The sequence below is a fragment of the Anser brachyrhynchus genome (assembly GCF_964034855.1).
Source record: "Anser brachyrhynchus genome assembly, chromosome: 20".
In the NCBI taxonomy this organism is placed as follows: Eukaryota; Metazoa; Chordata; class Aves; order Anseriformes; family Anatidae; genus Anser; species Anser brachyrhynchus.
In genome coordinates this window covers 5,709,039-5,724,829 of record NC_137713.1, presented here as the reverse complement: position 1 = coordinate 5,724,829, position 15,791 = coordinate 5,709,039, and the positions used below count along the sequence as shown (strand labels likewise).

Below are 15,791 nucleotides of genomic sequence, written 5' to 3'. Positions count from 1 at the left end.
TGAGCGCAGTGTAGCATCTTTGAAAGTAACAGGACGTAACTGGCAGCGGAAACAAAAGGCACAATTTGTTAGCTGAGGTCCTTCTGAGGTCCTTTTGCATAGCTACATCCCTCCCATAGACAGCACTGCAGCTGGAGGCCAGCCTTCATGCTACAGAGACGTGAAAATGAGAGGCTTCATTTCAGCCGTTGATTGCAACCTTAGGACATCGCAGAAAGTAGAAAAAAATGACTTTGCCATTGGTTGATTTTGTCACTGCACCTTTTCAAACACTAATTCAACATTAAGTGGATGCAAAAATGTGGGCAATATAATTCATTTGAAAGATTTTTCTCATTCTTTTTGTACCGAGGGTGAAATGCTAAAGCTCAGGATCAGCAGTTATTTAACATGATGCTGTTTCTTGCGAGCAATGTGCCTGAATCAAGCTGGCAAGAAAGCTGTGAGTTTGCAGCTCTGGCAACTGAAACCCCACTTGTTTTTCAATCATAAGCACATTAACGAAAAGAAACTAACCCCAGCAGAAAAGGGAGGAGAGAGAGGAATAGCAGAAGCTCTTTGTGGAGCTGACATCAGATGACCTAATGTCTTTGCTTCTCCCCTCTCTCTGCTTGACTAAGCTATAAACAGAGCTGTGACAATTAATACCAACAAAATGGAAACATTATCATCATTATCTGAAGCATGCACTTGCATGATCTACCAAATAAAGACATCAGTGTCCCTAACAGGATGCTCCCTTTGGAATTAAAAACTTCAGTTCAGTTCCTGTGTATTTACAAAATCAAATAACCCGCTGCTTGTATCTTGGAAGTTTCTTGCATCTGGTGTAAAAATTGCCAGTAATTTCCCAGGAACCCATTTAAAATATAAAATTTAAAAAAATTACCCTGCAAGCTACTAAAGCTGCGCCTAAAAACATGCCAGATAAGAGATAATAGAGGTGAAAAAAGTATAGCCTGATGTTTGCAAATTTTTGCATTGTAGCCAAACCTTTCCCAATCCATTCAGACACACCAGGCTATGCCAGAAGACGTTATTAGTTTCCCTCTTGGCCCTAAGCATTTCATGTAACTTGCCGGGCTGTCATGTAGCAGGAACTGAGTTCTGACCCGACCTTAGCATTTCCTCTGTTACTCTTTAAACAGAGTAGAAGAAAACTGTCATGAGGCTGGTCCTCAGCCTGTACAGCCGCAGGAACCCCTGCTCACACCTGGTAAGGGCTGCAAGTCCCTTTCTGCAAGGGGACTCGATGTGGCATCTGGTGACAGGAGCTCTGCTCTAGTGGATTTTGCTGCCCAAAGAATTTCTCAGTGGATACAGTGAAGTTTACATGGCATTTTGTCTAGCTGTTTCTAATCTCCATATCTGAGGGTTACATAGGCAGTGCTTTTCAATATTCTACAATATTTTAAAAGTATTTTTAACCTATTGTAGAGGGAATGGTTTATCTTTTTATGGAAGGTATGTATTCCAAGAAGACATTATGGAAGACCAAAACTTTAATATTCTTTAATATTTATGCTTTTAAAAAACAGCTTGGCCCACAAGGAGTTAATTCTCTCCTGGATTTACCAGTTATCAGAAAGGTTGTCTTAAGAAAGTTCCCGATCCGACACTCTTTTGCTCTCCCCTCCCTTCTTTGTTCTCTTCCTTCTTTCTCTGATTACAGTTCCAAAAACAACACCCAGCTGCCAGAGGTCAATGTTTAATATTCTCCAGGGCTTATATAGTCCCCAGGAGCAGAGCTCAGGCCTTTCAGCACTGGGCCAGCTCCAGCACCATGGCTGGCTTCTGGCAGATGACCCTAGCCTGCTGGAAATACCTGATCATAGTGCTAGTGCCCCTTTTGTTTCTGCCTCTGCCTCTGGCTATTGATACCAAGGTAAGAACCTTTTAAATTGAATTTGAGAGTCAAATCCCTCCTTAGAGCTGTTCCTTTTAAGTGACAGAGCTGAAGTGAACATGCAGATTCTTTCTCAGAGGCATTTCCTTCATTTATAGCATGAAGAGCTTCTTGCTCTGAGCAGACGCCATAGACACTGACAGTGGGGGATATAAAAGCAATAGGACCTCGATGGATGAGCAGACGCATCTGTGACTGGATATTCTAGAAGCATGCACAGTGACACGACCTTTTAACTTTTGCTTCCCACCTGACTTATCAAAGCACTTTCTATGCTGAAGCTCATACCCGTGAATCTAATTTACCTCCTAAAGCTCAATTCTAATCCCACTTCTGATTTTCTAAAACTATCCAGTCCACATCCTCTTTTAATGTTTTTTTTTTTTCTCATCATAGTTTCCAGACAGAAGAGACATTTTCTTAGTCAAATGGACAAGGCAATCTGATACATAAGGAAATAATAAAATGTATTTCACTTTTTCTTTAAAAGCATTATTTCTGTAATAATCTTTCCACGCAATGATTTAAAATATAAAATGTCAAGTTTTGGAAGACCAATCACTTAAGATTCCTTCAGAAGAAGTTAACTGTAAAAACCTGTAGTAGTAGGGCAGTATTTCTGAACCATTGATCATTTAAATACAACACCGAGAGCAGGCAGAGTGCCAGCATCCAGATTATTCTTCACTCTGGCTTTTTTCTTCCACTCCCACTCGCTTAATGCAGACAGATCTAATCTCTGCTCTTCAGGTCTCTTATTGCAGCCCGAGTATCATTAAACAGCTAGTCCCGATCGTCTCTCCTGTCACATCTTTGGATGTCAAGTCCTTCCTCTTTCCTCTGATCTCTGCCTGCCCGCCTGTCTCCTGATCCCTCCTCACTCCCAGTTTCTGGTCTCCTTCCCCAGGCTTCATCCTTCACTCCATCTGCTCTTACCTGTCTTTTTGTGCAGCTCCTTCTTCCTCGCAGCTCTTTTTCTCGGTGTTTTCAGAGACTTTCTGGAGCTACGGCCAGAGGACTGCAAGCCAGAACAACAGAGTGGCACTAGCACGGGGTGAAATGTGGTAACTGATCAGGCATGTCCTCCTATTCCCCTGCTATGCAAATAAAACAGCTTAAACTCTCACTTAAAAGCTTACTAAGAAGAAAAACAAACAAAAAGTCTTTTTTTTTTTTCTACTTAACTTTGCATAGGCAAAAGTGCTACTGAAGTTAAAAGAGATGTGGCTCATATATCTTCTAAAGAAGCCGGAAATAGAGGTGTTTTTCCTGAGGCCACCAGTTCATACTTATTTGCTAGAGTCATTGTTATCATACAGTAAGTCATTGGTATTGTCAATCAGTGGAATAACTTGTCAGTCATGATTCAGTTCCCATTTGAAAATGGCTCTGGTTTCTGTGTAGGCAGCTACAACACAAAGGTTTAAATGGTCTGGACACGCTTTTCCCCTTGCAAACTGTAAGAAGCTTTCTGGTGTTAGAACTGTGCGTTGTGGTACTGCTATGGCAGAAAAGCTGGTACTTCAGCGTGCAGAACCATGAATAGATCATTTATTTGATGGGATTTTATATTTTCCTATTCTGTTGAGCTATTAACCTGTACTATAGTGACACAGCACTGGACACTAAACTATTATAAATGACGGGACAATGCTGAAGATTTAATCTAAAGACAGAGGAATGAGAAAGCAGTTTTCCTTATAGGACCACTGGCTTTGTGAACAGCCTTATCCCAGCTTTTACTGCAAGCCTGTTCACAGCACACTGGAAAACAGCACTGTGAACATGATACATGTTCCAAGGCCCTGCTGGAGTCTCTCAAAAGGCTCCAGTTGGTGTCTCTTACTAACAAAAAATAGAGAAAAATAAAAAAAAAGGATCATCAAAACGGGAAGGTTTTTACTACCATGCTGCTCTGTTAATTTGCTACCTAAATACCTCATCTTCTTTCCTCCAGACTGCTCAGCTCGCCTGTTCATCCTTTTTCCTTCACCAGCTCTTTAGCTTCCACGCCACATTCAGAAGTTCTGAACATGTCCTAAAGCATCGCCAGTTTGATCCTCCCTGCCAGCTCCTTGGTTTGATCCTCTGTCATCTAGCCATTGCATTTCCATCTGTTTTTCTTTATTGCTTTCTCAATAAGCATCAGTACACTTGCATTTGTTCCGTCCAGCATACTTTAAGTGGATATTCTTGATCCAAGACCGTGCAACCACTTTTTTCTTCCAAATCTTATGCTCTGGCCAGTGCTGGCACCCACTATCTTGCTAATACCAGAACTAGGAAAGCACTTTATCCTGCAGTGTTAGTTTTCCTTGCCTTTTTTCAACTGTCATGCTATATGCTATGTTATGATATGTTATTTTGAATCCTTCTAGTGTCTGAGACTGAGTTAAATATTTTTATATAAAATTTGGAGTGGTTATCCAAAGCAAAACTAAATCAGTGTTTTCTCAGGAGGAAAAAAAAAAAAAGTACCATGAAATAGGGCATCGTACTTTCTCCAGAGGAATAACTCATATTCAATGGAAGCTCAAACTGATCTGTGAACAGTTCGTCAGTGAGCATTTCAGGGTCTGTACTAAGCTAAAAAGCCAATAAAAAATAGATAAAAATATTTACAGTACAAGGAATCCATGCTGCTGAAGGTAACTGGGGTTCATCTGGACAAGTCCTGAGACACACAGAGAAAAAATGTAGAGAAACCTTGACTGGATCAATGATTATTTCTGCAACTCGAAGACTGGAATAAATAAGAAGAAAATACTAGCACCAGCAAAATTAAGAAATCTGTGCGGGGACTGCCAACCCCTTATCAGAAAGGGTTCAAAGTCATCAATTTTTTTCTTTTCCTAAGTTTGTTCTCTTTCCGCACTGAAGGCCCCAGTCTTTTCCTCGCAGTTCTGACAAGGCTGTTGAATAGTTTGTCATTTGATTAGGATCTGCATAGGTAGGGGGACAGATGGGAGAGGAAGAAAGAAAATAACCTTTTCCCAAATCCCTTTATCAGGCAATGAATATAATTATGGGCTGTTGCTTTCTCAAAGGCTAAGCAAGACGTACAGTCTGTTCTGATTGCGTGTACTCTCCTTCTATCAGGAGGCCCGATGTGGTTACGTTATCATCGTGATGGCACTGCTTTGGTGCACAGAAGCCTTGCCGTTGGCTGTCACAGCACTCTTTCCCGTCCTGCTCTTCCCACTCATGAATATCATGGATTCGACAGCAGTAAGAGATACGGGTCTTGTTTGTTTGTGTGTTTATCGGCCATGTCTTATGTTGGGGTGATTTCCAGAGTGTGGGGCAAAGGGGAGAAAACTGCACTAATGTTACACAGGCAATCAATCACCTGCATCCTTCGTGGAACAGAGCTTGCCTTGTGCCTACCATGAACTCTGGGTGGAGCTGCTAATCTGAAATCAAAGCAAATTCATTGATCAGACACAATTGGTAATTAGTGTTTTAATGTCTGTAGTACAAGGTTCTCCCTCGGAAATCACCTTCTCTCTAAACATTGGCTTCTTATCAATTTTTTTTCCTCCCTTGCTCCATGTTGCAGGTCTGCAGGGAGTATTTGAAGGACACCAATATGCTTTTTATTGGGGGACTGCTGATGGCCATTGCTATCGAGAAGTGGCACCTACACAAGCGCATTGCTCTGCGGGTCTTACTAATCACTGGTGTTAAACCAGCCCTGTGAGTAACAGTCCTGAAAACGAGGTGGGATAAAGGACTTTGTGGCTTTAGTTCCCGTCAGAGTTTCGCTTGAAGTCTCCTATGTGAAGTTGCAAATCATGTCCTAAAAATGCTTTTCTACAGTCCAAGAGAGTTGGATGAGAAAACCCTGCAAATGGGGATCCTTCGATGTGTTACAGACCTGTGCCTCTGTTTTGAATTCCAAATGGCATTAGGTGGGGAAATAGCAATTCTGAAAAGTCAGGGGTGCTACTGGGCTTGGGCAGAAGCACAGCCTTAGACAAGCAGAAGAAGCTATAGCTGAAATGTAGAAAACATGTACTCTCTAAATGTTGTACTGATTGCAAAGAGGAGAGAAAATACGAGGATGCTTGTTTTCAAAACAACAAATGTTTGCCAGACTAGAGCTTTAAGCTATGCAGAATCTACATTGCCTTATTTAATTTGTCCCAGACTATAAGAAGAGGAAATACGGAAGGAAATTACAAAGCAATAGAACAAAAATGCAGACAAGATAAAGCCTTTTTCATCCAATATATAATCTACATCTCATCTAAAGAATAATTTTGAGACAAATAACAGGGTAATACTGAAACAAGGATTAGAATTTTACATGAGTAAGAAGAGACTCTTAAATGATAGAGGTAGGATAAATCTATCCCCCTAAAAAGAGAGATCATTTTCCTTATGATTTAAACTGATTGTCACTTGGGATCAAACTTGGTTTGCAATTCCTCTTCAAAATGTATTATAATAGATTAATATGTGTTATTGAGATGGTATATCTTCCTCTGAAGCACGCAAACTAAGCAGGATACTGGCCAGATAAACTGATGTCAGCTCCTGCTTTCCTAGTTTTACAAATACAAAAGCACAATTGGTGAAAATGCAAACAAATAAATAAATAAATGAAAAAAGAAAAAAGGTTAAATCTTCACTGTATCGTTCACAAAGCAGACTAAGCTAAGAGAAGGTGCTAGATGTGAATTGCTAAGCATTTTCCAAGCCTAGCACTTGTAACCAGCACTTTGCAACAGAAAAGGGCACTGAAACCCTGAGTTTTGAATTGGCTTTTTCAAACCTTTTCATTTCAGACTTCTCATGGGTTTCATGGTTGTGACTGCCTTCCTGTCAATGTGGATCAGCAACACAGCCACCACTGCCATGATGGTGCCGATCGCACAGGCAGTGTTGGATCAGTTGCATGAGTCAGAAATGGAGTCTAAAACAGCTGGCCAAGAGTCTGAGAACATCAATAAAGCCTTTGAACTGCAAGAAGAGCCAACTAAACTAAATAAAGAAGAGCCAACTAAACCAAATAACTCCACAGGAACAGAGCAAAAAGGTGAATGGGTTATGGGCATTTTTCTCTTCAGGGTAATGGAGGATGGCCTCCATTATGCCTTCTTCACTGGCATAACAGCTGCTCCTAAATTCTAAAAGAACGTACCTAAAGCATCCTGACCGTATCATACAGCATTTGTGAGGCTCTTCCACGAATCAGACAAAAAACCAGTAAGATCTACTAGCTTGATTGAAGTTGGAAATAAATTACAAACATAAAGAAATGATAACTAATCAATAGAATGACAAATAAATTCTCCATTAGCTGAAGATTTTACATTAGGTTCGATATTTTCCTGTATATTTATGTTAGTTCAATTATAATCTACCGTGTAGTTTATCAAATAATAGGAAAATCCTGAAGGAAAACTGGCCCATTTCATGCCTGAAGGTTAGAGATTAAAACGATCTTTCTAATTCAAAGATATATAATCACGCAACAATATCTCTTTAGCAGCTCTCTCACCCTCTTCCCATCTTTGAGTTAACTCTAGTGATTCTGCACGTAAACCTCAGTGCCTGTAGTGAGGTGCTGGTACAGAACAAGTTACCTTCAGTCCATCTCTCATGGCTCTGTTGTACCTCCTTGAACTCTTTTCTCTCCCCACTGTGTGCAGTTCAAAGTTCTCAGTTCACTGAGGAATGTCGGCAGCATATTCAGACTTCATCACCGAAAAACTGCTATTTTCACTGACGATCAGTGAAAATGGACAGCACGTCAAAGAGTTAACGATGCCATCCTCCTGATATGAGGCTGGCATCGTTAGCCCTTTGATATATCAAAGTTTTTGATATACCCTCCTAATATATGGCTTTGATATACCTCCTAATATATGGCTCCTTCACCTTTGAGTCCATTGTGTCCCAGCTATCAAGTGCTGAATTTCACAGGCACGAGATACTGTCCTATCCAACCTAGCTTCTGTAACTCTTTTGTTCCTGTTTTGGGACCTAGGTGACAACAACGTTCTGACGATTGAGGAAGACACACAGAGAAATGAAAATCTTCTAGACGAGAAGCACAAGAAGCTCTCCAAGGGATTGTCTCTGTCCATTTGTTACTCAGCCAGCATTGGAGGGATTGCAACTCTGACTGGGACAACACCAAATCTGGTACTGAAAGGACAAGTTGATGAGTAAGTCTGGTTGAATTTGGGACTACATACCCACTAAGCTGCATCTTTCTGCCACAGCTGACTTCTAGCCAATATGGAGAAGGGAAATATCAGTCTGGTAACTTTAGGGTAGTTAGTTTATTTTCCTTAGGGAGCCTCAAAGTACCTTTTTTTTTTTCTTTTTCTGAATTGTTAATTAAATGCAGAGGAGACTCCAGGGTTTTGGATGCTGACAGCCTTCTACATTTTGCAGGCTCTTTCCTGGCAACGGTAACATCATCAACTTTGCCTCTTGGTTCTCTTTTGCTTTTCCCACCTCCCTCGTGTTGCTGGTTTTGGCCTGGATTTGGCTGCAGATATTGTACTTGGGCTTTAAGTAAGTACACTTTACATACTGTAGCCTAGCTGACAGGTCTATTATTAAGTACTCATTACACATTGTACCACAAGTGATTCTTTTAATGATGAGCCTGTGTTTGAAATTTAGCAGTCACAGCCAACAGAGGCTATCACAACAGCTTACTAAGTGTCTGTTAAAATACTGCAACTTTTTCTCCAAAGAACCTGATCAAAACCCTGTTAAATATACACTGTAGATGGAAAAAAAGAGCTATAACTGCATACGACCTGTTCTGCAGCATTGCTTTCGTGCCCTAAAAGAATGCTATGCTTCAAACCAGGAAATTGATTTCTGCATACAGCTGGTATTTACCTTTGTGACAAGAGCTGCCGCAGACCCAGAGGATTAATATTGTGTCAGTTCCCAATGCTAATCACCCCCTGCAACCAGTTTGCATTACCTACCTGTTTTATACTTAGACTTTCACTTTTTTGTTATCCTCAACCTCTTTCCTTTTATTTGGAAAGAGCTTTGTTAACACCTGAAATGGTATTTTTTTCTTCAAATTCTTATTTTTAAATTCTCCTTTCCTGTGATTTTAAAAAAGCTTGGCAACTGTTTACATCCTGATGATCATATAACGTCAGTCGTACTAATATGGTCGTTATTTCCCTGTGTGTCCAGATAGACCCACATTTTGTGTTTACATCATGAGCTTTTAGGGGAAAGAAGGCTCTTTTTGAATCTTGGCAGCACACAATACAATGCAGTTGCTATCTACACCCATGGGTGCTGATGTTGCGATAATTTATATATACATAAATACATATATAATACAATGTGGTTGAATTATAAAATTTTGATTCTTGACTCTTAAGATATCTAGCAAAATAATACAATATGGTTGAGTTATAAAATTTGGATTCTTGACTCTTAAGATAGCTAGCAAATTTCTGTAATATTTCCTATCCACTTTTTCTAGTTTTCAGAAGAATTTTGGTTGTGATAGAAGTCCTTCCGCAAAGGCTAAGGAGGAACAAGCCTACGCGATTATCAAGGAGGAGAACAAGAAACTGGGCTCAATGAAGTTTGCAGAGATAGCAGTTTTGGTCCTCTTCATACTGCTGGTACTGCTCTGGTTTACCAGAGACCCTGGGTTCATACCAGGTTGGGCAACTGTTCTCTTCAACAAAAATAACACAAGGTATCACCACTTTTCCTCCTCACTTTGAACAAAAATAAATCGGGCAACAATAGAATTATAAAGCATAGACTAATTTCTCACTTCCCAAATGATATTTCATGCAGATTCCCTGCTGGGGTTATCCCTGCCTAATTCATGAATTAATCTTACGCTAGCATCACAACAAGTTTAGAAGTAAACTATTCACTTGTTGCGTTATCCAATTCGTTCAGTTCCTCATGCACCTAAAAAAAACAGTAGTTTGCTCACTGAAAAACAATAAAAAAATAAAATAAAATAAGTAAATAAAAATTTCTCACATTTCTATTCTAGCTTTGTCACTGATGCTACAGTTGCCATCTTCATTTCAATTTTGTTGTTCATCATCCCTTCTGAAATTGCTACCAGCACTAAAGACAAAAAACAACCAGGTAAGCTCACTAAAGGCATCAAAAATCAACTCTCAAAATAGGTAGACCAGAAGTTTTACATTTTACATTCACAAAGGAAATCTCAAGCTGCTCTTGCTCCATAGGTACTGTTACATGCTTTAGCCTACTCAAGGCTTTTATTGCATAAAAGTTCTCTATTTCTTATAATTTAAATTCCATAGAAGTTCTCTATTTGTTATAATTTAACTAAGTACAAAACGTAACCCAGCAGTGTTCCAGAAACCAGTATGCACGTATCTAAAAGCTTCTGAAACTGAAGGCTTCTGCAGAGAATACGTGACTTAACAGAAACACATTTCTGTGGATATGTTGCCATACCTCTAACCCACTCTTACCTTTCATCTACTTTGCTATGCTTCTTGGAGCAACTACAGATTATTCATTAGTATTTTTGCAAGTCAATTTTTAAAATCCTTGTTGATGAGACTCCCATCATTTGCTTTAGGAGATAATTCCAGAGTCTAGTTTATCTTGCTGACAGAAAAGTTTCCTCATGTTCAGACTAAACTCACCTCTCGCTCTGACAAGTACTCCTTTCTTTGGAGATTATTCTATGGTTTACAAAGTCTTTCTGGATTTTAGGCAGCAAGCCAAAGGTCCTACCACCCCCAGCTCTCTTGGACTGGACATCAGTTCACCAGAAAATGCCATGGAACATTGTATTTCTGCTGGGAGGTGGTTTTGCCTTAGCCAAAGGCAGCGAGGTAACATTCCTCTGCTTACCTGGTGTTTGTCTTAATGGGTATTTTCTGTCTTACCTTTCACCTATGCTCTCCTGGAACACAAGAGGGCACGCTGGTAGCACCAATGTGCATTTCCTCAGCTAGTGGCAGTGAGAGACTTCACCATCCTCAGGAGACTGAGTCCTGTGATTAGAACAGATCTGTTTTGTTACCCGTGCAACCAGCATGGTACGGCAAATTAGCACAATTAACTGTCTTTCTAGAAAAGTGGATGATTAAGAAAATACCCCAGTACATCAAAGACTATTAAACAAAACTTAATTGATGTGGCAGGCATGAGCAGCTAAGGTGCCCAGGATGGGTCTCCAAATTATTTCAAACATCCAGGTATGAAATAGGGAGGACATGAAGAATATTGTTTATGCACAATTAACAGCCTGAATAGAGAAATAATTATTTGCTATCATTAATGCATTGTAAAGACAGTATCTTCTTCTTTTAAATGCTTTAGAAGGGAAAGCATGTTTATTTTTAGCAAGGCCTCTACATGTTTTTCTACAGAAAGCAGTTTACATGAGAACTTCCATAAGAAGGGAGGGTAGAATTGGTAAGAGAAATGCAATTGGCCTGCGACGTGAGTATTTCTTCTCCAGCCTACTATCTTGACAGGCATCTTTCCTCTCTTACAGGAATCTGGTCTGTCTGCATGGTTAGGCACAAAATTGACTCCTCTGCAGGAAATCCCTCATCCAGCTATTGCTCTCCTGTTGTGTCTCCTTATTGCTACTTTCACTGAGTGCACCAGCAATGTGGCCACTACTACTCTCTTTCTCCCTATTCTGGCTTCAATGGTAAGTTCCAGTGTTTCAAAATGCTCTCATAAGAACAGCTTTCATTCCTGATCCGAGCAGATGTATGCTCAATGATTAAAAAATAAAATAAAATAACTGGCTGACACAGCCAAGCACTGGTCATGTATCTAATCAGGAGACAAGACTTAAAATATACATATATGTACATGCATGCATATATATATACTCACACACACACTATGCGCTTCGTTCAACCTTTCTAAAATCATTGCTGGGGAAAAGCAAAGGGATTAAATTCACTGGCGTATTAGACTTTGCCTCCTGGCCTAAACAACCTCATGAGGTCACTGCCAGCTATACTTGTTTTTTTCCTATTTGTTCTGCATAGAGACAGCAGCAGCAGCATTTGTTTCCCTGCAACATTCCATTACTGTATTTCACTCCGACCACTAGCTTTCCACAAGTCTCTGAAGGCGATAGCATTACTCAGGCTCTATGACCTAATTCAGACTTTTGCATTTCCACAGGAGACTCCTGTTTTGGGGTAGACATAGTTCTGCAGTGTGAAAAGGTGGTTCCAGAGAGAAATTGGAATAAGCTCCACCAAAATCTTTTTGCATAGGCCACAGACTCCAGTTAATCCCTAAAATGACACACTCATCTTCAGAGTTTGGGCTACCCATTTTCCACTGATAACTTAATTTCTTTCTTAATCAGTTTGAAGTCACTTTATACTCTTGCCTGGTCTTAGAGTTGAATGCAAACATCATTATTAATTTATACCACAGCAGGGATTAAGATTCCAGAATCACAAACACAAAGCACTGGCCACAAAAGCAATTCTTGTTTTTGCTGCATAAAGACACGGAGTAAAAGTTTCTAAAGCAGAACCAAAATGCTGTTCCTACAGCATTTGTAAAAATAAATAAATAAATAAATAAATAAATAAATAAATAAATAAATAAATTCTGACATGGACAAATGCAATCAGTATTCTGACAAAAGATTTCTATGCATTTTTGTATATCAAAAAAAAAACAACCATCATCCATGCTCTCCTTTCTTGCATAGGCTCAAAAGATCTGCCTCAATCCACTCTATGTCATGCTGCCCTGTACACTTTCTGCATCACTGGCGTTCATGCTCCCAGTGGCCACTCCCCCTAACGCCATCGTCTTCTCATATGGACACCTCAAGGTTATAGATATGGTGAGCAAAAGCACATTCTTTTCATAACTTTCATCACTAGTTTTGATCTTTCCCTTTCCGAATATTGGTTCTTCTTGAAAAAGTCTTGGAAAACTCACTGTACTCTACTGAATGGAAAGAAGAACATACATATATGAATTATTAAAGAGTCGCTCTTACTAAACTATATTTAACGCCTTACAAAGATGCTACCGAGTTTTTAAAAAACAACCAAGGTCTCTGGAAGATATTCCAACAGGAGCTTGCTATCAATCAGAAATGGCAACACGTAACTGTTTCAAAAGCCCAAATGTAGATCATAGGGATGACAAACAGACCTGTACAATCCTTCTTCAGGGACAAGGGCAAAGCTTAGCACATCTCACCAGGCTGCCCTGATGCCCATTCTCAACACAGACAAGGATGTCATGTCTCTTGACAACTTTTCCAATTCATAACTGATTCAAGAAGAAATCCAAGGTAGCATTAGATACCGATACCAGGTCAGATGAGAAAGTCCTGCACGCCAGAAAAAACGACCATACAAACATTCCTAATCAGCATGGAAGGAAAAAATATGCAATTCAACAAATAACCCCTCTCCTTTATCGTTATAGGCCAAAGCTGGATTTGTACTCAACATCCTGGGAGTCCTGACGATAACTCTAGCCATCAACACCTGGTCTTCATCCTTGTTCAAACTGCACACCTTCCCATCCTGGGCAAACGGGACAGGCTCATGCTAGTAATACAGAGAGACAATGGAAACAACTACTGTATCCGTTAGGACTGCAGTGTGAGCAAGACACAAGTTTTGCTGAGGCAGCAGTTTAGAGATGGGCCTATTCTGTGGAAAAGGACATGCTACCTACAAACAAAATCATTCAGTTGATAGCAGCAATAGAATTGCCTAACAGTGCTGTTCTGGTTGGCAATTTTTTTACCCCAGCAGTAAGACAAGCCAGTAACCTCTGGCTTTTCAACAGTTCCAGGTATCTTTAGATTTTCTGTTTGCACAGGGGTAAATTTTCCCCAACTGCATCGTTTCTCAAGTTCTGTATGTAATGTCCGAAATCTGCAGTGAGTGAGAAAGAAGAGAGGCGTGTATGTAGAAGGAAGAAGGGAGACTGTGTGTACCTGATTTCATGCCTGTATCTGTGTATCACCACAGCTCATATGAATATTCACCTCTATATGAGCATACAGGCCTCTGTGTTCAACACGTACAGAAGATTGTTGTGTACTCTGTGGGCACTCAGCACGGTATGCGTTGCATGATTAGCGGTAAATCACATATTGTCAGCCTATTTTATCACTTTGAAATGTATTTATTTACAAGCCCCCTCTGTTATGAATGTAAAAGGCTTTTTTTCCTAGAACATCTGTCCCATTGTTATTTATGTAAGATTACAGTCTACAAGGTCATGGCAGGAATAGCAATGTTCTCTTGTGAAAGCGTAGAAGCCTTGTGCCCTATAATGTGTATATGATCGAATTAAAGATTTTTTTTTATGTACCCCTTGTGTTATGGAGATTTTTTCTATTACATATGTCACTGTAAATAAACTTCTGTCTCTTCCATCTGTCAACTGTGAGCTTCTTTAAATAACTTGGCATAGGCAGTTAAGTTAGCATAATTGATTTTCTGTTATCATTAAAGTAATAATTAATACTAAGAGTCTAATTTTCTTGGACTCTCAATACCAAGATCTTCCTTTTCAAAGCCCCAATATAGTTAAATGTTTAATCCCTATTCTGCAGGAACCAATTTTCAGTAGCTCATAGGCTCCTAATGACCAAACTGTCCAAGATACTGGACTTTTTGGATGTCTATTAGCATGTACATTTTTCAAAGACAATTTGACGTATCAAGCACTCGATACCAAAAGATGAGGTTGGGTTCTGACCAGTCAGGCAGACTATAAATGCCACTCAACTTTGTGTGAAATGATTTGTTCTGTTATAGCCTGCATAAGTTTTGCAAAGTCTTTTGCATTTCTGAAATCCCTTGAATCATACTGGTTCCCTGAGAGTGGCTGCGAATGATTTTCAGTCTATGCGAGCTCTTCAGAATCTTTCTTCTTTCTTTTACTATGCTAGTTATTGGGAGACTAGGACAATGTGCATTGCACTTTTCATCTGTAAAATGTTAGAATGCACTGACCTGCAGTATTTTCTTTCCAACTGCCAAGACAGTTCTGATACCTGCTGATCACTGGTTCCCTTTGTATCGATAGCTTCCTTGGCCTGACAAGCACAGTTGCTGTGGAAAATCTCAGAAAGCAGAGTCTGCTGTTAACCCATCATTGACTTTGAAAGACAGAATCTGTGTTTCGATTTGATATATGATAGGGATCCAACAAAATATCCATAGCATGAGAAGGAAGGATATTTATTCTCTTTCACTAATGAACTCCTGAGTAATTGATCTCATTTACATAATGACTTGCTCAGGTCACTGCTAATCCATTCACCTTCTTTCCCTTTGCGTTTATCACTGTCAAATAATATCCAAATCTGCCCAAATACTTTCTTTACCCTGATCACAATGTGTGAGTGCCTAACAAAATAACAAACTCAAGCAGACGGCTTGCTGCAAACCTCTCCCTTCCTTGCTCTTTGTCTGCAGCATCAGGGCAGTGTGCATAGCTTTTGTTTGCTTTTTGTTTTCTTTGAAATACTTACACATAGTTTACATGTCCTTCTAAATTACTGCTTAGCTAAGCAGGAAATGTTGAATTCTTATAACATTTCCCATCAGCCTCTCCTCCCAGCTGTTTAAAACGGCTGCGTTATGATTCTTTGAAGTCTTTCCTATGAGTCTACATTATTCAGAGGCTGTGGTGTGCATAAGTACATGCAGGAGCACAGGTGCAATCTTTATGGCAATCTCGAGAAGAAAGAAGAAAGACATGAAGTAGCACCGAGTGTCATGGGGCCAATGCAGTAATGCTGGGTGTTCCATGTGCATTACCATGTATGAGCATATAAAGGCTAGAGACTTACCAGAAAATGGCTGCAGCAAAAGCTACTCAAGGGGTTTCCAAACGCCCAGTTTTCAGAAGAAGCCAG

General features: G+C 39.8%; 1 protein-coding gene across 1 annotated transcript; it reads left to right on the top strand.

Annotated features, from left to right (window-relative positions):
• The first annotated feature begins 262 nt into the window (after positions 1-262).
• SLC13A2 (solute carrier family 13 member 2) lies at positions 263-14,296 on the top strand. The gene is made up of 12 exons (XM_080562829.1): positions 263-1,885; positions 5,006-5,134; positions 5,466-5,602; positions 6,697-6,947; positions 7,902-8,082; positions 8,315-8,437; positions 9,384-9,605; positions 9,918-10,015; positions 10,619-10,740; positions 11,409-11,570; positions 12,603-12,740; positions 13,337-14,296. Exons 1-12 carry the CDS (start codon positions 1,784-1,786, stop codon positions 13,463-13,465), a joined length of 1,794 nt encoding a protein of 597 aa, XP_080418955.1. The 5' UTR covers positions 263-1,783; the 3' UTR covers positions 13,466-14,296.
• Positions 14,297-15,791: the final 1,495 nt, after the last annotated feature.

What these genes read in the sequence shown, in the direction of transcription:
- SLC13A2 (XM_080562829.1), top strand. Translation starts at nt 1,784, where the DNA reads ATGGCTGGCTTCTGGCAGATGACCCTAGCCTGCTGGAAATACCTGATC. An exon ending in CTGAAAGGACAAGTTGATGA is followed by an intron (nt 8,083 to 8,314) that starts GTAAGTCTGGTT and finishes TACATTTTGCAG; the next exon opens with GCTCTTTCCTGGCAACGGTA. An exon ending in TCCCTATTCTGGCTTCAATG is followed by an intron (nt 11,571 to 12,602) that starts GTAAGTTCCAGT and finishes TTTCTTGCATAG; the next exon opens with GCTCAAAAGATCTGCCTCAA.